General features: G+C 38.8%; 1 protein-coding gene across 2 annotated transcripts in view; it reads left to right on the top strand.

Moving 5' to 3' along the window:
- Nucleotides 1-27,295, top strand: part of LOC149184523 (putative DNA helicase MCM8) — a 328,833-nt gene that overhangs the window by 155,423 nt on the left and 146,115 nt on the right. For both annotated transcript variants that reach the window (XM_089417565.1, XM_089417564.1), the window contains exons 6-10: nt 7,224-7,490; nt 20,669-20,764; nt 20,996-21,148; nt 21,488-21,558; nt 21,662-21,780. In XM_089417565.1, coding sequence (XP_089273691.1) covers nt 7,224-7,490; nt 20,669-20,764; nt 20,996-21,148; nt 21,488-21,558; nt 21,662-21,780 — 706 coding nt within the window. The remainder of the gene's footprint in view (nt 1-7,223; nt 7,491-20,668; nt 20,765-20,995; nt 21,149-21,487; nt 21,559-21,661; nt 21,781-27,295) is intronic.

Below are 27,295 nucleotides of genomic sequence, written 5' to 3'. Positions count from 1 at the left end.
GGATGCGGATGAAGCGAGAGAGGGAGCTACAGTGCAGGAGTCCCAAGACAGCGTGAGGCAGCAGTGCGAGATGCACAGAGTTGTGGCAGCAGTGCAAATGTCAGAGAGCACTTGTCAGTGAAAGAGGGAGCTTCAGCATCGAGAGTGTTTCTAGCCTGACAGAGATGTTAGAGTTGGGAGATCAGTTACTTACTTCTCAGTAGCTGAGTTGCAGTGTAGCAGTGAGCAGTGGTAGTGCTATGGGCAGCACGATGCAGCATGATGAGAGGGGTTGCAGTGCAGATGCAGCAGTGGCAATGGCAGGGCCATGGGCAGCGACACAGATGCAGAGGGAGCTACCGTACAGATGTAGCAGTGGCAGTGGCAGGGCCATGGGTAGCAATACATGATGCATTAGTGCAAAGGATGTTGGGCAGCAGGTCTAGCATCAGCACAGGGACCGATGTCGGATGATCAGGGTGATGCTCAGTGAGGAGTATTATTAGAGCATAGTCCTCGGTAAGAGGGAGTGTTATTTGGGGTAGCATCAGATGTGCTCTAGCCACGGAAATTGGTGGAGAGGCTAAAGCTCATGAGATCTCCAATACCCAGAAATGGTTTGGTCAAAATCTAACTAGTTTGGGAGATATTAAAATAATTAATATTTTTAATGGAGTCCCTAAGTCTAAACTTAGTGAAAATAAAATATTAATGTGAATTAATATAAAATTGAGTTAGATTGGTCCAAAAGTCATGGATCAAGCTAGATCTAGTCTTAGCCGTTGATTAGGGACTTAATCTCGACCGTTGAATTGTCAATGAGAAAAGTATAAGAGGAGGCTTGAAGGTCACTTGGAGAACACACAAGAGTGATCAATCATTCTATTCTCTATAGCGGGTTTTGCTAAGAGAGATAGAATCAGTGATCAGCAGCGAGGGCCAGAGAGGCAGAGAGGGTATCGGGAAAATCAGCGCAGAAGCCGGGAGAGAGGGACGCAGAGCCAGCTAGGGCCCACGTAGAGGCAACCAGGAGCTGCGTAGTGCCTCAGAGAGCCAGCATGGGTGACATAGAGTCTCTAGATGCAGACGCAGGGGTTATTGGGCTGACGCTGGGATGATGCAGGGCTATGAAGGGCTGACACTAGGGTTTCATGGGGCAGATTGGAGTTGGGAGCTGTCAGAGTGTTTATCCGGGGTTTCTGCCGGAATATCTGCTTCTGAGTAGAGAGGTAGTATTGCTGACATTATTCTCTGTTGGGTGAGCCGGTTTTGGCACCCAGATTGTATTCCGAAAATGCATAATAATAAAACCCTCAGATAGCTACACTGGTTTTCCCGCATTGGGTTTTTCCAAATTGGTCCAAAAATAACGGTGTCACTTGTGTGCTTGTTTTGTTTCCTTCAGTGGATGATCTGTAATGCGTTGAGCATGTACTTGTATTTATTTTCAGTATTTACATGGTAAATAACTTGTTAATTAATTATAACAAGTAGGCAGAAATAAATCAGAAATTACATGAAGGGTTTCTAGCAGTTAGACTTGTAAATTCCAACATGCATATATCTTGCTAACATCTTTTGTTTGATTTACAGGGTTACGTGTGTTTCAATTTGAAGCATTTCATTTTTCTTGAGCAAGTATTATTTTATGTTAAGCAATATTTGAAGGCACTGTTTTTATGTATGCAAATTTTTGATTCATGTGTTGATGGTTATTAAAGTTCATTTTATTTCATATTGCTCACATTATATTTGCTCATAATCTTAAAAGTAATCCAATTCACTCTAACATCTCCTGGAAACCTCACATCTTTTTAAACATAGTTTTCCATTTAGGGACCACCCCGCTTAGCTAACCTAGGAGAGAGCTTAAACAGAGAGAGTTGGGAATAAGTGACAACCCCATCTCTTAAATTTTCCACCAACCACACCTTGTGGGGTTAAGGACTTTTATCACTAACTTAGATGTGTGTGACAAATGATAGCAACAACACATCCCACATCTCTTTGGCCGTTCCCTTGGCCACTATATGTGAGACTATATGATTGCAAGCTTCATCTAGAATCAACCGCTTCGCCTTCACCGTTTCCTTCTTGTATTCCTTGAGCTGGTTTACATCTTGGGGAACGGCCACCAAATTATCTATGTAGGATTTCAGGCCATATTCATCTAGAAGGAAGGACATCCTAGCCTTCCAGAGGACATAGTTGGAAGCTCCATCCAACCTATCTTGAGCTCTAAGCCTTGCTGTGGCCATCTTTGAACTGTCGAAAACTCCCTCTTTCCCTCTCTTTGGCTGCTGCTCTGCTACTCACATTCCCTTTATGGAGTGAGGAAATCTGCTAGCTGCTACTGCCAACTTGCCTAGGAAAATCAAACTTCTGAGACTCAAAGTTCCCTGAGAGAAATTTTCCCTCTGCTGTGTGTGATTTTCTCTTCCACTCGTCGCTGATTTTGCTACTGCAAAATCCTCTGCGTCCAACCAACGAATCTGCCTAGTGAAAATTTGAGTTGTTGCTGCTCCCTCTGCCTACTGCAATCACTCAATCTGCAAAGTCGATTTTTTCTGCCACTTTGCACTGAAAAATCAAACCTCCCCAAGCAACTCGGCTTGCCTGGCAATGGACTGCGCTGCCTCTAGGAATTTTGGCCTGCGGCTCCTACCGAACAATGAAATTCCCTCTTTCGCTTTTGAGCTTCTTAGCTGATCACTCACGCTCTGATACCATGTGAAAATTTCAAAACTAAAATCCTATTGCAACAACTGGAATCTATTTTTCTAATTGTTAATTATTTTAATAATTTATCTTTTACAGGAAATATTAAATGAATCACACTGCAACCTTCACAAATAAAACTGCGTAAATAAATAGCGCTGGAAACTGAGAAAATACTAGCACACACGCACAATAAAATTGACACTGTTGTTTTTTGGACAAATGTCCCTGGGAAAACCCAACTTGGGAAAACCAGTGCAACAACTGAGGTTTTTTATTATTAAGAAGTAGTGAAATTTTGAGTACAATCTATGGATGTCCAACTGGCAATCCAAATAGCAAGAAAATCTGATCAAAATTATTTAAGGGAATTTCCCTTCTTCCACAAGCAACCCTGACACAACTTCCCTTAAGAAAATTCATCCTCTTGGACCCTCTGCGTCATCGTCTGCAAAGTACTTGCGCAGACCCCTGGATGTCTAAGCCCAAAACTGCCTCTGATGAAGTCGTTTTGGCTGTCTCTGCTGAGGAAATTGGTTCTCCACCCTCTGGAAAACTTTCTTGGCCTCATTGGGAATAACTTGGCCTCCTTGCTGCTGCCTCTCCAGATTTGAAAAACTTCCTCTGGATCACTATCCTTGCCCCTCACTGTCTTTGCTTCCCCACTAAAGCTCGAACTCTCCGGCAATTGACTATTGCTACTCTAGAAAATTGAATTCTCCAAATGACTCTGGTGTGTTCTCCATCACCACATCGATCCCTTCTTATAACTTCTTGTTGGGACTCCAATGACCAAGCTTATATCTTAATCGATGGCTCAGATCATTTTTGGATCGATCCGTGTGAGTTTCTAGAGAATTCTCACCTTCACTTGATTAATTCTGATTAATTAACCAATTTTCTTAAGTTTAGATTTAGGAAACATTAAAAAATTGGTTAATAATCTAATTAAGTCATCTTTAGGTGGAATTTACAGAAACGATTTCTAGGTTTTGGAGATCTCATGTATTCTAGCCTCTCCACCAAATTTCATGGCTAGAACACATCTGATGCTACAGAAACTAACATTGTGAGGATGTGTAATGAAATATTTGCATTGAGTGTAATGTGAGGAAGTTCTCCCTCTTATGCCTTTTGCTGTTCTATTTTTGAATATATTAATTTTGCATCCATCAAATAGTTGTTGCTGGATCTAATATATCATTGTAGGGCAACACCTTCATAAATTTATTTAAGAGTGGATAAAGGATGATTGTGGCTTGCTGTTAGCAACTCTTTCTTCCTTTATCATTCACAAAACTGCTTTCTCTAAATTGATGCTTCTTGACTCTATTTTGCCCAAGATGTGATAGGCACTGGTCTTGGTCCTCCATCACATCACTTCTCATTCCATTTGTATTTTACTGTGATGCAATTATTGTTTTGTTAAGGCTAACTTTTTATATCACCTTGAGCCTCCACTTCTTAGCCTTAGCAATCCTAACTTAGGGAAGAAACCCTTATGTTGGAGGAGAACCATCCTAAAGTGAGGGAAAGAGATGTTGTGGTGATAGTGGGAAACCTTCTTGACTTGCCTTGGGATGCACTTTGTGTTTTAGGATCTTACTGTTGATTTTTGGTAGCATCGGATGTGCTCTAGCAATGAAAATTGGTGGAGAGGCTAAGGCACATGAGATCTCCAAGACCCAGAAATCATTTGGAGAAATTTCACCCAGATGGAGAGATGTTAAAATAATTAATATTTTTAATGGGGTTCCTAAGTCTAAACTTAGGAAAATTAAAATATTAATGTGTATTAATATAATATGGGTGAGAAAGTTCTAAATGACGAGGATCAAGCCAGATCTAATCTTAGTTGTTGATTAGGGACTTAATCTCGGCCGTTGAATCATCAACAGGAAAAGTATAAGAAGAGGCTTGAGGGTTAGTTGGAGACACACCAGGAGAGATCAAGAATTCGATTTTCTGGGGTTGGGTTTGCTGAGGAAATAGAGTTAGAGATCAGTTGCAGTGAGGGGCAGTTCAGCAAGGGATTTCGATCCAAGGTTGAAGAATACATATCAGAGAGGTGGCAAAGTGTTGGAAGAGGCAACGTAGAGTTTACGAGGGTTGACGCAGAGGCTAAGGGGGCGAGCGCAAAGGACGTAGAAGCCGTAGAGGTAGGCGTAGAGGATGCAGAAGCCGTAGAGGCAGGCGTAGAGGACGCAAAAGCCGTAGAGGCAGACGTAGAGGACGCAGAGGTTGACGCAGACAACACAGAGGGCTGTAGAGGTTGACGTTGGGTTGAAGAGGCTGCGCTGAGGAGGTTTTGTGGGGTAGACTGAGAGCAGTTTAGTGAGGAGAGGGTGATGCAGTTCCAGAGGAGTGCTTGGAGCAGCTTTCATTGTCCAGCACAAGGAACAGTCAGAGTCACTGTGGGGTCGTTCATCCGGTTGTTGATTTGTCGGAATATCTGTCTTCGGATAGAGGTACCATGGCCGAGGATATTCTCTGAAGGGTGAGCCATTCCTGGCACCCTAGTTGTATTCAGAAATCTGTTTAATAATAAAACCCTCATATATGCTGCACCGGTTTTCCCGAATTGGGTTTTTCCGGGGACGATTGTACAAAAATAACAATGTCCCTTGTGTTGTCTCAATTTATTTCAGTTGTTGATCTATATATTTGTGAAGGCTGCAATTGTGTTTATTTTGATGTTTATGCTATTAAATAACTTGTTAATGTAAAAAACAAGTAGGAGATAGTAAACCAAATATTGTAGTAGGGGTTTTGATGTGTTAGATTCATAAATTTTCACACTTACCACCTTGAGTGCAGGTTCTGGGTATAATAGGCTTCTCTATTGATCACTTACTCCCCTCTAGGGACTCCTTGGATTTCCCTTCTAAAGAATAATTAAATGTGGTGATTAGAGAGGATATCTATTGACAATACTCTTAGGAAAGTATAGAAAGGTAATATTGCCTATGAGATAACCTTATCTTTGTTCAAAATATGTAAATGGTAATGTTACCAATACTATGTTAAACTTTGTTGCAAAGTTGTAAAAGCTATAAAGCTATTTTGTTAAAGCTAAAAGCCCGCCCTAGCTTAATCCTACTCTATATAAAGGGGTGTATGGCACGTGTTAAGTCATCAGTTCATTATCTAGTGATCAAGTTATGTATCATTTCATCCTTTCACGTATCAATACAATAGAGTATTTAGAGTGGAGTTTTGTTTCTGATGAGGGTTTCTCCACTATAAATCTTAGTTTTCTCATCTTCCGTGGCTTTGATTTTTCCATTATCTCTTGTGTGATTTCTCAAGATCCTTTTGCATATTTAGTTCAAATTCTAACATGGTCTCGGAGCTGTAGATATCTTTGCTCTCTTTTTGTAACATGGTATCAAGGCAAGAGAGCATCCAACAAGAGTGTTTGTAGCTCATGCTTATCCCATCACTTGGAAGATTAAGGGAGTTAAGGCTTCTCCACAGTCAAATATCAATGGTTTGTGATGTACCAAATGTTCTACTTCAGATTCACAACACTCAACCAACCATTCGATGTTTGTAAGAATACTCTCATTTCTAGCACCTTTAGGGGTCTTTTAGTGAAATTTGGGTATAGTTTAGCATTGAAAAATATTTTAGTAAATAAAGGTAGTTTTATCGGGCGGAATCCATACTATTGCATTATTTTTTAGCACCCTACTTGCATTTCAAGTTTCAATTCATTCTGATGTGTTTTCTGGCTTGAAAATCCATACACAAGTTCGATAACTGTCATATGTTGAAAATGATGTTGAATTTGAAAACAAATTAGTTCCAGTGGATTGCGTGTCAAATTTAAGGAAGGCTGAATGTTGACACTGTCTTTGATTAAGACATTTTAGCTGTCTTTTTGAGCTTTTAAATTTATTTGTGTTTTACCAGATCACAGGTTTACTAAACCTAGGTGTACAACCATAAGCGGTATCATGAGTAAATCCAATACAAGGTTTTTCATGCAGCATAACGTCAAGATGCACAACTGATGGGTGACAAGATTGCCATTTCATAATTCTTTTTGGCCTGGGATGTTAGAAGAGCTGGTGGTTGACATCTTTGTTGATTTTGGGTCTCTCTTAATATCTTTTGAACCCTCACCCATTTTGGCTCTCTAAAGGTTCGATGGTATATCCTTTGGTAGTCTTCTTGTAATCTTAAATTTCTTTTGTAGTTCTCCCCGAGAAGCTCTGGCACTCCCAATGCTTGATTGCCTCTGTACTTTTATAGTCCCATGACCATTTATGGCCACCAACAGACTTTAATATTTAAATTAAATAAATGAGACTTACGTGAGATTTTCTCTTTGTTTTGCCATTAGCTGCATGATATATTTGAGAGTAATTTATGTGATTCCTATGGCTCTTCAGAATCATCTTCGATTTTCTATCAATGGAGAATGAAACATGATATGTTTTCTTGGCTTCTTGTAAGGACTAAAAGATAACAGAATTTCCTTTTAGATTTCTTTTTCACATATTCTTTTCCATCTTTTGTAGGAAAAGCAAAAGCAAAAAACCAGGGTTTGTTTTACCTGTATCTTGAAGCTGTTTCTATCATGAACTCAAAATCTCAATCTACATCCGAAGACTCACAAGATGGTAAAATTTCTAGTACAAGAGGTGCTTCTTCACTGAACATACAGTCATTCACTTCAAGGGACCTGGAATTTATAGTGAAGTTTGCAGAAGAACATGGGTCAGATATCTTTCGCCAAATTTTGCATTCAATATGCCCATCCATATATGGGCATGAACTTGTGAAAGGTGATTGCAATTCTTTCTTTCATTGAGTCTAATATATTGGAATAATTTCAAATATTTGATTGAGCTTATATCAATTTTCCAATCTGATACTTTTACATCATGTTTTTGGAGGTGAAAACACAAATGTTTAAGTAATTCATGTTTCATATATTTATTTGATAGGCTTCTTTTGGTTACCTCCCATTTTTTTTTCAAGTATCAAACTTTCGTTATGGTTTATTGTTTGCTTGAGTTTCTATTATTTGTTTGTTGTTTTTTTCAAGAGTCCTAATTGCCTTGTTTTCCGAAGGGTCCATACTCTCTTCACAAATTTAATTTTGCCTTTATGTTTGGATATGGGATTGATCTTGAGTAGTTCCTTTCATTTTCCATTGTTATGTACCATTCGTTTGTGATCCTTGTTGGCAGTCTAGAGTGTGCCATTCATGCTAATGTGTTGCATTTGAAACTACATAACATATATTTTCTTTATGGTTTTTTTAGTAGGATACTTATACTATTATTGCAGAAGAATTAGGTCTTTTATAACAAGCTACGCTAGGAACTTGGTTTACTGTGATGGGCTGAAAGAGTCAAACTCCTAAACTTCTGAGCTCTTGGTCATATCCTTTATCCATATTGAGAGTGAACTTCTCATATTGAGTAATTGCTTGTTTGTTGGATTGAAAGCGTCCTCTAGCAATTTAGTGCACCATGTTTATCATAATGTGGGGCAAGAACTGCTTGTATATTATGCTTCTTTGTTCAGTAATTATGGTTTATCCGTTATTTGATAGCTATGTGCACAAGTATGGTATGGGGCTTGTCTACATATTGTTAAATAACATAGGAATTATTGTAATTTTCTGCTTGGATGTCACTACATATCATATGTTGTAGGAAGCAACTTGAGAAAACATACTCAAAACACTCGAGAAAATAGAAAGAAAATAAAAATATGTTTCTTGTTAACATTTGGGTGACTTAAAATGAGAAATTTGGATGCATTGCCATGGGTTAGTATGGAAAACCTTGGAGGTCATTGAACTGTTTACTATCGACAAGGTTGCATGGGCTAAACTAATAAAATATGTGATCCATGAGATAGAAGTAATGCTGCTAGTAGGGAGACCTTACGAACAATGATATAGTTAAGATGAACATGCTTTCATTGTTGAAATGAGGGAAGATTTTGATTGGATGGTGCATTAATGGTGTAGATCGGTTGAAGACTATAAAATAGGGAAAATCTTGACTAATGCTTTTCATAACAAATGAATATTGGTAGGTCTAGATTTAAGATGGGGTAGCTATCATACAAAGCGTCAAGTTGTCGAGGAATTTAATCTCAATGAGGGTTTGGCATTAGTGTGGACCTAGATCTACTTTATAAGAACTATGCATGAATAACACTACCATCTTTATAGTTTGTTGACAATATAATCATAAACATTGCATGGAGGATTGAGCGAAGCTAATCCAACATGACATTCTCTTATTTCTTTTGCTCAATGAGTTGGGCGGAAGTGCTTGTTTTGTTAGAAAGGTATTTCACTTGCAAAGGAATGTTTTTTGAACTCTAATAGCAAGATCATAGTTTTAAAAATCGGTAGGTCTGAACCAATAACCAGTCAAACCGGTCGGTTAGGAAGGTCAAGGTAAGGAACCTGCACATAAATCCGGTTTGGGGATTAGCTGGTATCAGTTAGGTACTGCTACCCACCAAAATGGGTAACCCCATAGGAGAAAATATTTATCCTGCATTTGATGGCCAATCGGTCAGCCATGTTGAGAAATCAAGGTGCTTGTAGATGAGGGTTGATTTCTCTTACTTGATAATTACCTGTGAATATTTGTTGGCTTTTTATTTCTTTTATTATATTCTCTTCATCGATCAATTACCAAAATATACAAATTATGAAGATCACAAGAGACAAAGAACACAAGATGTTGGCTCCAAGCCAGGGCTAAACCCCACATAGGGGAAACCCAAGAAAATCCTCTTCTATAGAATCAGATCAAAGTGAGATATCCAAGACCCAAGACCAAAACCAGGACTGCCACAAAGACCCTAGTCAACCTGCCTTCAAGCCATCTTCAACAATTCATAGTCAACAAAAGTCAAAGTTGGTCAAATCTCTTAATTCTAGTCAATCCCTAAAAATTTGGGCCCTGTAACAGCCTTAGAAAACCGCAGATTTCGCATGTGTGAACAAAATTAGAGTATAAATCAATTTGTTTTCTCTCTCCTTTGAATTTGCATGTTTTTCTTCTTGTCTTGTACAAATTTCGATGCGAATGAGTGAGTGAGTGAATGAGGTCGAACTCCTTGTATTTACTATTTATACATGTCCAGTAGGTCGAATAATTGCCTCTTTAGGTCGACTTGTCCAGGAGGGCCTGTTACCGCTCAAACTAGTAGGGCCCCTAAAAGGGGATCCTTGAAGGGTTACTACTAGGCTAAGGGCAACAATGGAGCGATATCCTACTATCACCTCGGCTAAGGCTCCCTACTCTTTACGAACTTTCACCGATGGGAGGAGACCTATTATTATAAGGATCACGAAATGGATAGACCAATGATAGGGCGAGGGGTGATCCTAGAACCCTATTCACAGGAGAGGCTCAAATATGTGGCTTGCTTGTCTTGGAAGACAAAATGGAAGGCTCTCTAGGAAGGGCTTGGGGAAAATTTCTAGGGTTAGGTTTTGAGTATGTGTCTTATAAAGGAGATCCCTAAGTCCTAAAATTCTTGTGGAAACTCGGGTTCCAGGTGATCTTTGAAGAATTAACCTTGATAGTGGAAGGGACCACACGGGACCAAGTGGACTTGATGTTCGGTCAAGGGGATAGGATTTAGCAACCAATGATATGCTTGACCTAATTAGAGAGGGGAAAGGAATCAAGGAATGAATTTTCAACGAACGGCAGTGCAAGGATTCTAGTGAGGTTTTTAGCCTAAGGGAAGCCAAGGGCAAGAATTGGTCTTCGAGCTCGGGCTTGCGATATCTCAAGATCCCAACGGTTGAATCTCACAAAATTTGGAGGGCTTCTTAAGGACACACCAACGCAGTTGTGGACCAAAAATCAAAGTATTTGGATGGCTAGATTGTGAGATAATTGATGCCTTAGGTGACCTAGAGGACTAGACCTAGAGAAGAGGAAAGGGGAGAAGGAAAATAGGTTTAAGGTGATCATCTTTGGGTGGATCAATGCCTAATCTTTTGGGGAGATTGGAGTCAGGTAGAATTATGACTATGGACCTTTGAATTTTCTAAGTCAAGGAGGCTTCAAAGAAAACTTCGCTAGGCACTAGGGCAACAACAAAAACAACTTCAAAGACTTTATAATTAATTTTGCAAGATAAATGGCTTGTCAAGATGAATTTCAATAATGAAACATCCCTAGGAACATTCATTAATTATGCATGGTCCATACATGAAGCATTCATTATCGAGAAACAAAATTTCCACAACTTTGCATAAGAGATGCAACAAATAAGCCCTAGCATAGCGAAATCCCAACAACAATGTATGTGACAAAATTAGAAAGAAAGAATAGCATTAAAATGTACTTACATATATAAGAATATATCCAACCATAGAAAAACTTGCCATCAAGAAGCTCCAAGACATATGAAAATTATACAAACATCAAAATTCACTGCATGCTCCAAAAATTCGTCCTCCAAGAAGGAAAGCGAAAATCTCTAAAGAGATACTAGTTCCAAATCCAAGTGATGATGCTAAAATGAATTCACATCACTTGTATTTATACACTTCTAATGAGTTTGATTTAGCTAATTAGGCCTACATTAGCCCCTAGAATAAAATAATGTGCAAAATAACTAACTTTTGGTGACAAACCCACCAAACTAGCTCATAATCAAAAGAATAAGCCTCTCAAGAGGTCGAATTATCAATAATACATGTCACTGGGCCCTCTAAGAAGTTTGATGAAGTCCATAAGTGCCATAATGATGAATATGACTCCCAAAAGTAATGGACAAGGGGTTGGCCCTCGTTCTCCACATAATAAACGTGTGGTGCTCCTAATGGGTGTGAGGGCACACAAGTGACCTCATGGCTCTCCAAGTAAGTCGGAGATGCCTGTAGACCATTTGTAAATGCTCAGATGATGATGTAAGTGATGCCACATCAACATACAAGTCCTAGGTCATCTACCAAGTGCATGGTACAACTATGGGGCTGGCTGGGCAAAGGTGAATTAGGTGCATCTTCCTCATTCAATAAGTGAATATCGAGCAATCTCTGAACATTTATGGGGATCCATGGAGTGCTGTCTACTGTTGTGGAGGCCCATGGCTCTCAACACACACCCTACATGTGCCAATGTAGCCTTCTGGAGGGTTAGGACCTCGGATAGGGAGACCAAACCCAAAATGAAAACCACTTGCAATCTTGCATAAGATCCAATGCGTCCCCTAGCCTTCCAGTACAATAAGCCATCAAGAAAATCGAGGAATATAGCTTACAAACCATGGACAACAGGTGGAGACTTCATAATGGCATGCCCTTCCATAGTGGGCTTTAACATGTGCTAATGTGTCCAAACTCCAAATGAGGATTACCAAGTATCCTATTAGGTGGTTTCTACTTCTAAAGGGGATAGTATTCCCAAGGTACATCATTTAAAGGGTGGTGGCATATGATAAAGAGATGAATGGAGTAGGGGATGAAAAGGGGCAACCCTAGGCGACATGCTAGGGTACAAGGGTAGCTAATAAAAGGGAAGCTCACACTTGGGTATATAATGTATAAGAGGGAGCAATCGTGGTACATGAGGTGCCTCAACCTTGATTTTTCCACCCTTCTTTATATGCCTATGTGTTTGTATTTCCTTGCTCAATTTCTATGTTTCAGAATCATATTTAATTTGGTGTAGGCTGCTTCAGTAATTTGCTTCCATATTTCAAGAAGAAATCTGAAATAAGTTTGTAATGTAATTTACAATCTAGGTGAAGTAGATTCAGCTGGTTACAGTAGGATAATTTTCACATAGTGAGGAAGCAAAGTCAGTGAGGGGTAGGGACAGTGAGGATGGACGAAGTTTTCCAGATCTAGTGAGTGCATTTGCAGAGAGGTCGAGATTTCTCTAGGAGGCTGTGTAAAGCCTCAAGAAGGCAGTTCAATTTGTTGAGAAGGAAGACGTTTTTAGTTCCAGAGGCTGGGCAGAGGTTCCTGAATGCGAAGAGATGTTTTCCCAGTTAGTAGTACATAAGACGGCTAGATTAGCATTCAGTTCAGTCAGTAGTTGCAGAAGGAAACATCAGGTTGACGTAGAGCCTGCGCAGACCTAGTTGGACAACTTGCTTTTTAGAGGCAGTCTAGTGCTGAAATTACCCGGAGTGAGGGTAAATTCCCTTTAGATATTTTTGCTAGTATTTTCTCTACAGGATAGCCAAATTTCGGAATCCAGATTATTGTACGCAGAATTTCTCACTGCTGCATAATAATAAAACCCTCAGCTGCTGCATCGGTTTTCCCAAGTTGGTTTTTTCTGGGGACATTTTGTTGATTTGGGGTAGCATCGGATGTGCTCTAGGCCTCAAATTTTGCAGGGAGGCTTGGGCACATGTATTCCAAAGAACCCATAAAGCGTTTTGGGAATTTCCGCCCAAAGACAATTTTATTAAAATTATTAATATTTTTTAATGGGACCCTAAGTCTAAACTTAGGAAATTAAAAATATTAATAGGTATTAATCTAATTGTGGGTGCAACTTCTAGAAGAAGACGAAGATCAAGCCAAAATGATTTGAACCTTTGATTATGAGTTAATCTAGGTCATTGGTTATCCAACAGAAAGATATAGAAGGGGCTTGAGGGTCATTTGGAAAACACATCGAGAGATCAAGAGATCGAATTTATGAAGTGAGAAGTTCTCAGGAGGAAATTCTGATCGAGTAGATTTCTTGCAGTCGAGGGGTAGGGATAGTTTGGTTGGAGTATCTTCTCCAGAGCTCAGGATACACAACAGAGAGAGGCAGAGAGACACCAGAGGGGTTGCCGCTGAGCCAGAAGGGCCCACACAGAGCTTGACACTGAGCCAGAAGGGCTTACGCAGAGGCAACTCATTCACCCACACAGAAGTCCGAATTTTGTGGAGGAGTTGACATTTCTGAGTCGGGAGGGTTGGAAACTGCTCCAGAGGGCAAGACATTTCCCAGTTGAGTTGACACAGAGCCTCAGAGAACTCCACGCAGGCCCACGCAGTTACTGCACAGGGGAAACGTACCTGTAGCCGGGGACAGTTGGTTCAGTTGCTGGAACAACTGGGATTTGCCGGGTAGACTGAGGTAGTCTCACAATTCTTCTCTACCAGTTGTATTTCTTTGTAATTGGATTGCTAGGAGGGCATCCAGAGTTGTACTAAAAAACTACTGCTTAATAATATAAATCCCTCATAGTTGTTGCACTGGTTTTCTCGCATTGGGTTTTCCCAGGGACATTTGTCCAAAAATAACAGTGTCTATTGTGTTGTATTTTCTTTCTTGTTCAGTGTTTTGTTTCCACATAATATTTAATCAAGTGAAGGTAGCAGTGTATGTATTACGATATTTTCTGTAGGAAACTACAAGTAATTTGTTTAAAGGAATTTAACAAATAGGAGTGATATCATCAGTTGCTGCAGTAGGGGTTCTTGTTGACGAATTTTCACACATTTGTCCAAAAATAATGGTGTCATTTTATGTGTGTGTGCTAGATTTTCTCAGATTCCAGCGCTATTTTTCTTCCGCAGTATTTGTTTGTGAAAATCACAGTGTGAATTATTTGGTATTTTCCATAGCAAACTACAAACAAATTAACAATTAGGAAAATAATTTCCAGTTGTTGTGATAGATGAAATTTTCATAGTCCTATCTCTCTTACAACCTAGCTTATATGCTTGGAGGTAAATTTTAAACATGCAATTCTACCTAGGATGAGGATGCGAATGATGCTAGATTGCTTCAATGAGATCACTAATATATTAAATGCTTCAATATAACAATAGGAAACCACTTAAAATCAAGATGTTCACAATGTTACTTCTCAACACAAGATTACAAGATGACGATAGCAAATGAATGAAGTGCTTTAGAGAATGCTTAGAGATTATCCCAATGAAACAAGAATAGCAATATCAATTATCCAAGGTGCTTATTAAAGTGTGAATTAGAATAGTTCTCTTTGTGTTATGAGAGAATTAGGAACAAGAGAAACTTGAATGTTCTTTAAGCACAATAGCAGCATGCATGAGTAGAGCAATGAGATTGCTAACAGTGATAAGTGATGCAAGAAGAGACTAACAAATGCTAGAACAATGCAATGATGCAAGAATGCAAGAGTTAGTATCCTCAAAATCAAAGAGAGACTAATGAAATCTTTTAACTGATATTTTTATCATTTGATGACCATTAAAAGATGTACTAGACCTAAATACCAATCAGATCAGCCCACTGTCACTATGAAAACAGTCCCAAAAAATCACCTGCAAATATACTAAAACAACAATGATTAAGTTGTTAATTAACATGCAATGTTCCTTTAGTCTCTTAGGCTTATTAAGATCTATTTGAGGACTTCTTCAAAGAGATTATGCCACTGCAATTTTTATATCAGACCTCTGAAAATTTATGTCAGACCTCAAGACAGTCACCCATAAAAGAGAGCACAAAGACCAAAACAATGATTAAGCCTTAGAAGTTAATGTGTGATGAATTTTTGAGTGTTTTAGGCCTATATTGATTAGATTATTAAGTGATTATGCCACTGTTATGAGTAACTTCAGATCTGATTGCTTATGACAGTCAAGGAAAGAGAGGAAAGAGGATGAAAGCAAACCCCTTAGGCCTTATGGCCTTTCTTCAATGCTAAGTGAGAGAATTTGAGGCACACAAAGTATTAGCCCAAGAAACGATTCCAATGGTAAATCAAGCCTTTAAATGCTAGCAGCTAGGGTTTAGAGGCCCTTTAGGGGCTGCGGCTAGAAGCCCTAAAATCCCTTGTGGTTGAGTGAAAGAGGGCCTTCTAGGCATGCGGCTAGGCTTGAAGGCTAGATTTAGCCTACATAACTTCTTCAAAATGGATTGTAGCCGTGCAAAAGCAATAATTAGCAAGGAAAACCCAAACCCTTATGGATCAATGACAAATATTCAAAGAAAAACCACTTCAAACCCCAACAGATCTTGTGATTAAGCCCGCAAACACAAAGATTTAGTGCCAAAAATGAGTAATGAAGTGATTTTCAAGTCAACAAGGGTTGCGGCTAGGGTTATTAGGCCCTCTCAAGTTTGTGGCTAAGCTAAGAAAGGCCTATTAGGTCGCGACCAAGCCTAATGAGGCTGAAAATCCCTCCAAATACCTTCAATGAGTCACCAAATTAAGTATTAGCCACAAGAATATGATCTGATCCAAGAAATTTCCTTGCAAAACCCTTAAATGATAAATCTCTGGCAAGAAATGCTGATTCTGTAGTGATTCAATCCCTCTAGGGCTAGTGGCTCACTCAAGAAGGCAAGGAATTGCAATTTGATGACTTGGGTCTTGTAGATCAGGGTCTCTAGACCTTAGATCCACCCTCCTTGGCTGAACGGTCTCCTCCTTTCGACTGGACAACTCCTCCTAAGGCTGAAAACTACCCAAACCCTAGCCATCCACGCTAGGTGAGGGCTAGGATTCTCTATCTTTAGATTTTCCCTTGAAACTTTGATCCTTGACCCCTGCAAGCTAGATAAATAGAGCCAATCCCAAGATCTAAAAGAATTTTAGAAAATAAAACCCCAAATAATTATTTACAAAGTGAAAAATAAAATACAAGGGTTAGAAAATATATTTACAAATTATTTACAATATGTACAAATAAAATTCAAGCTCTAATTAGCAAATAATTCTTTGATAGCCAACTAGATTTTGAAAATAAGTGATGGAATAATTTTGTTTTAATATACTTGTGAAAATTTCACTACTGAAATTTTTATTACAGCAACTGGAATTAATTCTTCTAACTGTAAATTAATTTAGCAATTTATTGCTACGGCAACAAAAAATTATTGACACTGCAATCTTCACAAATAAAAATACTGCGGAAGATAAACTAGCAACTGAAAAATATAACACCGTTATTTTTGGACAAAAGTCCCAGAAAAACCCAATGTGGGAAAACCGGTGCAGAGACTGAGGGTTTTTATTTTTAAGTAACATTGAGAAAATTTTGAGTACAATAAATATTGCCAAATTGACGAATCTATCTAAGAGAAATACTGACAAAAATTTACTAAGGGATTTTACCCTCCCTCAGAGCAATCCTGACACTGTATGACCTTTGAAAAACTAGCCATCTAAGTGGTTTGTGTAGGCTCTATGTCACCCTAGCGCTCCTTGCCAAACACACTGCCTGAACAACCACCAATCTAGCCGTCCTGCTTGTTGTTGACTGGGAAAATGCTTCTCCAACTCTCCAGAAAATCTTCTTGGCCTTTGGAACTGAAAACGTCTTTCCTTTCCACTGGATCGAACTGCTCTTTTGAAGCAACTGCATAGTCTATGCACTGCTTCCTGGAGAAAATCTTGGTCTCCTCTTTCTGACTCTCCAAAACTAGAAAACTTCCTCCAGATTCATTGTCTCTACCCCTCGCTGTCTTTGCTTCCCTTTTCTTACTCGAACTCTTTCGGCAGAATGTTGCTGCTCTTTGGAAAATCGAACTGCCCAAGGAAATCAATGTCAAGTGTGATCCTCCATCTACCCATCTTCTTCTTCTTATAATCTCCCTGTGGGACACCAACGACCAAGATTAAAACTTAATCAATGACTGAAATTATTTCCTAGTCGATCTGTGTGAGTTTCTAGAGAAATCTCACCTTCCTCAATTAATTATTGTTGTTAATTAATCATTTTCCCTAAGTTAGACTTAGGGAAAAATTAATCACTGAGTATTTAACTTAATTAAGGCATCTCTTGGTGGATTATGGAGTCTTGAAACCTTTTGTGGGTTATGGAGTCCTAGTGTTTCTTAATCTCTCTGACAACTGTCGAGACTAGAACACCATCCGATGGTACACAAATTAACAATACTGGCCAAAACCCTACACCACAAATCGTTAGATCAAGCCGAGAAGCCAAACAAGATGAAGATCTCCTCAGAGTCTATGTACTTGGGATTGCCCAAGGGCTGAATCACCTGAAGATCTCTACACGCTTTGGAAGATAAATTGTTAGTTTCAAAAGGGGTTTAGATGCACACTTCAAACCCTCAAGGTTTAGAGATATTTGCTAGATTGAGTGAGCAAAAAATGTTTCTCTAGGACCCAACACCTAAAGCAAGATACCTATGCTAATAAATGATCCAACCATTGGCTATTGAAACAACAATATTCAATAATAAACCATTAGAGCATTAAAATAATTCAACACATACCATAAATCATAGAGAGAGACACCTTGAATTGAAACCCCAAAGACTTATGCTTTATTATTAAAAGAAAATTTCCAGCTTAGCTTAGCTCAGTACATGAAATCATCCTCTCAAATGGGGAGAAAAATGCTTCCTTATATAGATAATGAGAGGGATCAACCCCTTCAAGTCGAAAATAATGGCTAGTAGCTCGATCCATGGCTTGATCCTTGTGAAAAAATTTCGATCCCTTGATTAGTTGGCACAAATCTCCAAAAGAATTCGATTTTCCTTGTTTACTGTGTTGGAGGGATCAAACTTTGACTTCTGGACCACTAGAGAATCTTCAAAAATAGAATTATCATTACTTGTGCAAAACAATTAGTTGCTTGGTCCAAAAATTTCGATTTGCTCGAGAAAATAATCCTCTGGGTCCAACAAATTTCTGGATTGGGCCCTTCTGCCTTGGAAATGAAGCTTTTATTTTGACTTGAATTTTTTCCTTTGAAAAATGGCCTCGATAATTTTTTGATGATTTTTTTACTTGGAGGGTAATTCATTTTTCCCTTCATTTTACTTTTTTGACAATTTCTGGCTAATTTTATTTCCATTTTTTCCAGAAATTTGATTAATAGACTCATGAGGAATTACAAATATTTTCCACCCTCTAAGTGGATCTAAAATATTTTGGTAATTGTGTTCTAAGTATGAGGAAACATTCACCAAAAATATTTCTAGACACACTTTTACATCAAGATTTTACAATACTCAACCCTTAGAAGGGAAATTTCACACATAGACATAGACCCTTTAAGACTCAATAACACTAGGACTCACCTATACCTTGTCAATGAGTTCCACCCTAGCTTTGGGGTATATCTGGGAGAAAAACTTTGCCAATTATTCGTGCTTAGAAACACAAGTAATTAGGGAGGTTAAAAAACTCCCTAGAGTGAAACCTTTTTAGAAGAATCATAGGCTTACCTAGGTGGTGTTACATGGCTTAATAATCATACTAGAATCATTTTTACAATACAAAAACAGAATTTGTGATCACAATTATCATAATGACTGAAATTTTTTTTGACCACACTTCTTTACTCTGCTTCTTGGAACTTTTGACATGTATATGGTCAACAAGAGGGAACCATTTATTATTCATTTTTTTACAACAACCTTTTCTTCTTTTTGATATTTTTCCTTAGATGGAGATTGAGCTCTAGGACTTTAGGGGGTGGACCTGGATATTTTGTAGTACCTAGTGGCCTAGGCCAATACACATTTGGCTGAGAACAATTATGTTCCCCATGGTTAGACAACATAAGAAGGTAAGACTTTTACTTAGATTTACATAATAACGGTTCATATCTATGTTGCGGCACACTTTACAAACAAGTCAGAATCATCAACACTGTTATAAGCTAGGAAACAACACATGGAATCGTAATACTAATAATTGAAATAAATGATCATGGAGTAGTGTTTGCTAGCACCTATGAAATAGTGTCTGGAAGCCGGAGATGATATACTACTGTAGAATAAGCATAGGTGTATGATTGAGTGTAGGGGGAAATCAGTCCTGGATCTGAGGGACAGGAACAGGAATCTCATACATGCTGCAATATCTCACCTGACAGAGCGTGTCTCTAAGGTAGTTACCCTGAAAAGGAAACAATCCCTAGAGTTCCCCAAGTCCTATTGTACATATACTAGCTGAATCATACAAGCATAAATCATCTTGATTATCCATGTCATTTTATCTTGAAGATTGAACTTCACAGGGTGATAGTATGGCCCGAGGCTTCATTTTCTGTGATATTCATTGTCACTAGATCAGTGAGAATATCGGCATTATAGTGATCTGTATAGAGAAGTCTTTGAATTGATCTGATTTCTGGAATTTCTAGGAGTTCAGAGTTCTGGCATATACTGTTTGTGTATCTTAGTTCTCCAAACTAAAGATCTCTTCCCTTTTCGAAATAGTCAACTGCAAATTTTAGCTCTGCAACCTATTCAAATAGGGCCCTTATCTGTGCTTCTATATCTTCAGACATTTTCATCCCGTGCGCACTGAGTTTGGTGACTGTAGCATGTCCCAACTGTTCAATGATTGTTGACCTCTCATTCTTCCTTCGTGACTTCATGTCTGCATGTCAGGATTCATGATCAGACCAGGCCTTCTACCAGATGGGTATCTATGTTGAACTTATGCCTCTGATTGCTTCATAAGCTCCACAATGAGAAGAACTATAGAGGTTGTGCCACCTCCCATTTATATCACCCTGAGCATCAGCTGCTCTTGTTATCATGACAGCTGTTCAATTTCGAATTTGTTTGATTTATTGAGGCTCCTCATCCCCTGACTACTTATGCTGTACAACAATATGGGCACAAGTGATAGTTGTATGGGGAAAGTAATTGAATTATTCGATAAATTGCAACCAAAAAGATTCTGTTTAGTTTTTTTCCATTTTTCTCAAATTAAATCGTATATTTATTTTTCTGCATGTTTTGCATATTTGATATTTCATGATTGGAAAAACTCATTTTCTGATGCAGTTTTATAATTGGTGGGTTCATTAATGCTTTGTTACTTGATATAAAATTGTAAGAAGTCAGACAAGAAAGTATCCTGTATATCACAATCTTTCATTTCTACATGCTTTTTGTTATGCTCATTAGCATTTCTTGGCACTTTCGACATTGTTATTGTTGACTGCAATAATGATATTGCCCCTATCTAAAATTTTGGCTACTTCTATTCTTCAATAGCTGATTTGTTTACCCTTTTACTGTTCACAAAGCTGGAATAACTCTGGCACTGTTTGGAGGTGTGCAAAAGCATCTCATGGATCAAAATAAAGTTCCCGTAAGAGGAGATATTCATGTAATTATTGTTGGTAAGTGTCTTTCTAACATGTTTATATGGTTGTAATGCCCTTTTCAATATAATTTTGAGTCCCCAATTGTGTTTCAGCTTGTTAATGCAATATTTCTTTTTCATTATGCCATATCTATTGTTGTTTTTAGAATTATACCGATTCCATCGTTCAGAGTACTGAAAATATGATATTTCTTAGAAGATATACAGATAAAGATGTATTATTATTTTCATGGTATGTGCTTTCCAGGTGATCCTGGACTGGGAAAGAGCCAGCTATTACAAGCTGCTGCATCTGTTGCACCCCGAGGAATCTATGTCTGTGGTAACACAACTACTAATGCTGGTCTCACTGTTGCAGTGGTCAAAGATGCTATGACAGGCGATTATGCCTTTGAAGCAGGTAATTGTTTGACACGTTGTTTCAATTGTGTCAGTTGGCTTGGTTGCTCTGTCATGTTGATGCCTTCAGTTTTTGAGCTTTCTTACAATGGAACTGGGTTTGATGTAAAATTTGTTTTTGAAAGCTTCTTCTTAGTTGTCTTTTGGCAATTATCTGGCTAGTGATCCTTGCAGCCTAATGCTGTCCCATTGATAGACCAGAATTATCTCTGTATCCTTATGCCAATTAAAGACTTTGTGATAATGTATTATTTTTAATTTTCATTTCCAGAACATAACTACTTTATTATCTTTGTAGCTAGCAATGGTTTGCGAATGATTTAGTGTTTATTATTTTTAGGGGCAATGGTTCTTGCTGATCGTGGAGTGTGCTGTATCGATGAATTTGATAAAATGTCTGCTGAACATCAGGTATTAGATGCATATCATAGCAAAAGTTTTTCTATAATGACTTAGGGCTTTCAACTTATGTTCTAGAATATTAGGACTAAAGTCTAGGAGATGATCTTTTCAGGTTCTTCTTGAAGCAATGGAACAACAGAGTGTATCTGTTGCAAAAGCAGGATTGGTAGCGAGTTTATCAGCTCGAACATCAGTATTGGCAGCAGCAAATCCTGTTGGTGGTCATTATAAGTAATTTTACTGTCATTTCTGTGAAAGTTGGGCCATGCTGTGGCACCTTGTCAACTCAATTCTTGCAGTTTATCTTTTTTTTTGGAAATGTTGCATATTTTACTTCACAGAACAAATAAGTACATCATGGGCTGGAAAATTCACCCAAACAACAGGGGTACTGGGAAAATCCTGCTTAAAAAAGCCAAAAAGTCAAGAATAGGAGCCTGCACACTGAAGGAGATGCTAAAGCATCACGTTGAAAAGCACTGAAATTGAAATTCCCAAGCAAAGGCTACTCCTGCTTAAAACTCTTCAATTCCCTTAAACTAATGCAAAGGGACACTTCCTGAAAAGTGACTTTACATTGATGCCTTCACTGAAAGCCAATAGCCTATAACTATACTGAGTGCCATGGGGATTTGCAAACTGTCCCTAATCATCCAAGTGTCACCCAGAAGAGGCCCTGTTGTCGCCTGGATTGTACAGGCACTTGCAACAACCGTTCAGGGCGGGGGCTGTGACTCTGATCCCCGCCCACTCCGTTCTAGCTATCTACCAACAACAGGCTATGGGGGGTAGTTCCTATGAGATGAAGTGAAGGAAGACAAGTTGGTGATCAACTTGCTTGGGAGACACAGATGAGTGGCCTAGACACTTGGCTAAATTAGAGCAAGATTTATTAATTAGACTAGATTTTCAAATAATGCGACCAGTGCCTTAATGTAGTCACAATTCTTACTTATTATAAATTGAAACCCAGTGGCCAGATGGACACCCTCTGCTTAAATGCTTGACTAACCTATATGAAATGCAAGTACTAAAATCTACATGAAGTGCAAGGATCTTGGTTAGTTTTAGATTATATGCTTAGTCTAAATGTAACCTTCCCTTAACTATTTTGAAGCTAGACCTCAAGGTAGGTTGTGGGAAGGAGGCTAACTGGAAGTAGGCTAGGGCCTGATTAATGATACCTTCTATTAGGCTCCTATCACTTGGTGCCTCTGGCGCTGCAGAGACTATGGCTCTAACAATTGCAAGGTCGTCATGTTAACCACTGAAGAGTTGCCGAGACTCCTCAAGCTAGGTGAGAAGGGTTGCCCTATATTTCTATCAACCTAGCTTATGCTAGGAGGTAAATTATTAATGCAAGCTAGATCTAGGATGCTTAATGCAAGATGATGAGTGAAATTTATCTTGAGTTAAGATTGTTTAAGTTACTTAAGTACTTAGTGAGAATCAACTTATTACAAGAGTACTTGACAATATTGAGATGACAATCTTAAACAAGATAGATGCTAACGGATACAAGTGCAAAATTCAACTATAGGTCAATCCACAAGATGCTTAAGTAAATCAACTTATCCACCAATGATTATCAACACAAGATATTATGCCAATTTAAACTTAGATGCCCAAGTTAACTCTATTCATCAACAAGATTAACTTCAGATTTTGAGTGCAAAGTTAGACAACCTTTGAGACCAAGATGAGATAAGCCAATTTCAGATTTATGACAATTTAGATCAGCAATAACACTTCAAAAATTTCAGACTTTGTTAATGTTATGACAACAGTAAGGAAACCACTTCAAATCATGAAATTTGCCCAACACATGAAACATAAAATTTTCTGATGACCAACAAATGAAAACTAACTTGTTAAGCCCACTTTATGATGATGTATTCAGTGATATTTCAGATCTGATTTATTAATTATAGCAATAAATAATCATAAATCAACAAGCTAATGATGCCAAGAATAATGACCAGTGTGCCCAAAAATAGCAAAAATGCATTGAAACTTGAAAATTTCATTTTTTTACGGCTTTTAGAGAGTATGACTCAACAAATTTCAGAACTGATATGTTTATTACAGCAATAAATAGATGACAGATCAACAAGCTAGCAATACTAAAGACAATGCCCAAAATGCCAAAAAATAGTAAAATTTTGCTGAAAACTGAAAATTCAAAATTTTTGACTCTTATTAAGTGCATGCTTTAGAAATTTCAGGTTTGAAATTTTCAGTTATGCAGTAAATTCTAGCAAGCATAAAATTAGATCTAGGCTAGATCTAAGATGCCCAAGTGGCCAAAACTCATGAAAATTTAAATTTTACAATTTTAGGTGATTTTGACCATTAAACATGTGATTTTAGGGCTTAATTCTTACTGATTTAATTGCTGTAATAGAACAGAGATAAAACTAGGGTTTAGAGGTCAAACCCTAGGCCCAAGGACTTGAAGAACCCTTGGTCAAAATTTGTTGAAACTTTAGGATCAAGCTTCCACCCGAAAAATAGAATTTTTGAGCTTCAAAACCTACAAAAGCACCAAGTATTCAGTGCTGAAAAATCAGAGGAGGGTTTTAGGGAAGATTAAGGTGAAAGAGGCAAAGAAAAACCAATGCTAGGCCAATGTTTGGGGAGAAGGGGGCTGGAATGGTAGATCAGGGGTCAACAAGGCTAGAGAAGGGCATAGAAGGTCAACACTGGGTGAGAAAAAGCCTCAAAGTCTTGACGCAAGGGTAACCGAGGCTCAAATGGGAGGGCGCTGAGGGTTCTAGGCCTCAGAAGGCCACGAAAAACCCTCAAGGGCAACTGTCTAGCCTTCCATAGGGAGGCTGAGGCCCCAAAAGGCTACGACTAGCCCTGAGAAGGGCTAAGACCCTCTGTGCAGGGAAGGAGGGAGAAGGAAATTCCTTTAGGCCTACGGCCAGCCCCAAAGGGCTGAAAAATGCTGTTGCAGGGGGTCACTGGGTTGACGCAGCAGCTGAGTATGTCGGATCTAGGTTTGAGAGGCCTGAAAATGAAAACACTTGTCTTAAATTTTTTTTTCCTTGGATCTGAATTTTGCTGTGAAATCTTTAGTGAATAGACCTACAAAATTGTCTAGAGACTAGATCTTACCCTTAAGGGCCTAGGTTTAGCTCTTCTTCTTCTTGATCTCTTGATCCAACCTGCAAACATTAAAAATGCAACACCCAAACCCCAAATATATACAAAACAAATCTAAAAACCCAACCCAAGTTAGAGAAATAATTTACAATTAAAATTAAAAAATTATTTTACAAATTATACAAGGGTTTCTTTTATTATTATTGGATTTTGGGAAAATATTTTTTTATAATATTTTTCTTTTGAAAAATGACTAAAAATGCTTCAGAAAATTTATGCTCACTATAGCCTTATCGAAGATTTAATCTACCATATAAAAACTTAGGATCCAAGCAAAATGATCCTTGCCCACAGTCTGTGAACTTGGAGACCAAGGATTGAAGTACCTGCAATCACTATGTGTTATCTAAAAAAAAATATTGATGTAAATAAAAACATAGGAAGTCCATAGTCAATACATACCACAGATCAACAAACAAGAACACCTCGAGTTACACCCCAAGTCTTTTATTATAGCAGAAAAAATAGTTCCCAGCAGGACAATAGTATACAAAAATGCTTCAGCAACAATATTCTAGCCAGAGATCAAGATCTAGAGACTCAAATGACTCTCTAATTTATAAATAAATCCTCCAAATGGAAAAATAAAGGCTAGTTTCTTTGATCCTTGTCAAAATAATGTTGGCTGTTGATAAACACTTCAAGATCTTTTAATCTTGGCCCTTGATTTTTTATTTTTGAGGAATTTTCGAATTTATCATTTAATTCCTCTGTTACATTGAAACTGCTCCTGAGAGGTGGGGAACCTGTTCCAATGGTTCCCGTGTTCCTATCTAATGTTATAAACTAGGAAAAATAGTGCTATGCAAAGCAAACAATAAAATCAACCCCATAAAATTGAAACATTCAATGCACACCCATAAAAAAGTCTAGGAATAACCAACAACTGAGCCACTTTATTATAATTTGGGAGGAAAGTACAATAATGTGGGAGTGGTGCACTTGGGCTTGCCTTAATGGCAAGCTACAAGCACTAGGTGATGAATACCAGAAAGCCCAATGACTGCAATAACCAGCTCCTCCACAAAACTGCATTGCTGCTCCAAAACTCAATTGTTGTCTGACTTCACGCCCTAATTTTCCCACTCTAGAGTGCCCAAAAAATCCTATAGAATTAGAAGCGTACTCCTTGCCAAAAACCCAGAAAAACCTAGAAAGGGTTTCCCTTGGTTCAAACCTTCAAAAATTGACCCTTCATAGCTGGCCCTCCTCCAAATACGAATTACGTTGCTGTAACTGCACCTGTCAATCTTTGCACTCCCAACTCCATTTTCCCTCCATCGTGGGTCCCTCACTTAACCATCGATTTCTCCTCCATGCAAATCGAACTAGGGAATGCATATTCTCCTAGTGTGGGTGGCCCCCACGTACAAATTAACCACATCAAAATAACTTCTACTAAGTCTACCCTCCTAATAAAATCGAATGGGCTCCATCACCTACAAAATCGACCCCAAAATGTAGAAATTAATTTCGTTCCAAAATAATTTAGGAAGGGACATTACAGTCCCCTCCCAAATGTTGCTTGTCCCCAAGCAACTTCAGTGCTGGATGCTCGAGTATGCGCTCGCCCTCCCAAGTAGCATCCTCATCCGGTAAGCTCCTCCAATGCACCAAAAGTTGCTTGTCCTCAAGCAATGCCTAAGCAAGCATCCTCTCTAACCGTTGCTCCCCACTGTCACTGCAAAATGTGCCAGGGTCCCAGATTTGCCACTGGATCGTGCTTGACCTCTGCACTCTCCTGATATGAAAGAATCCTTCAATACACGGATCCCAAGCCATCCTGTCCAACATGAAGCTCCCCTCGCTCCACTCATTATCCTACCCAGTGCAAGTACCAGAGGTCCCCTACTCCATTAGTGACTCGTTAAAGCCCAATGGAAGATTTGTATGATCTCCACCTGTAGTAGCCAACACATCCCTAAAGGTTATTGAGTTGTTAAGAGATGTGATGCCCTAGTTCCTTGCTAGTCCCAAAGTGGTGCCACCATGCTGACGCTGCACTACTTTGACTATGACATACTTCCCATTGTGTGCAGACAATATCCTCTCCTCCTGAGGCTGAGTGGCGAAAAGTCTGTGAGAGTCAATCTCATCTTGCTCGGGTATCTCCATGATGCCAATATCTACCCCTCCACTGCCAATCTCAACTCTGAGCCATAATAAGACAAGTCTGCCTCACCCTACAGTGGAGGCTTCAGTGATCCCCCATGTGTCAAACCCAAAGTGAACTAGATCATTCTCTACCATGACCTTGCTCATCACAAAGTGGAGTGATTTGCCCGCCAACCGGATCCCTGGATTCCCCAAACATACGGGGAGCTCATAACTCCCACTCCTCACGAGATGTTGCTGCATAACGTCGTTACCAGCTAGAACCCATCTGGCCCTCATCTTCGATCCCTGTATGTATTCCTTGGGTGGACCCCAAGTATAAGGAGTAGTTCTCATGCTTGTGAACCTGCCTTGCTCTTGCTAGACCACATAGTGAAATCCTCTATCCAAACACTTGATGATACAACTCGACACTGCTCAGAGTCTGGGTACCCTCCTGTAGACGAAGTCTACCATCCACTGT

This window comes from Pinus tabuliformis, chromosome 3_2 (genome assembly GCF_031772625.1).
Source record: "Pinus tabuliformis cultivar Carrire ecotype Pingquan chromosome 3_2, CPIR1, whole genome shotgun sequence".
Classification (NCBI taxonomy): Eukaryota; Viridiplantae; Streptophyta; class Pinopsida; order Pinales; family Pinaceae; genus Pinus; species Pinus tabuliformis.
The sequence above is the reverse complement of the archived record's forward strand: the minus strand, read 5'-3'. Positions and strand labels throughout refer to the sequence as shown.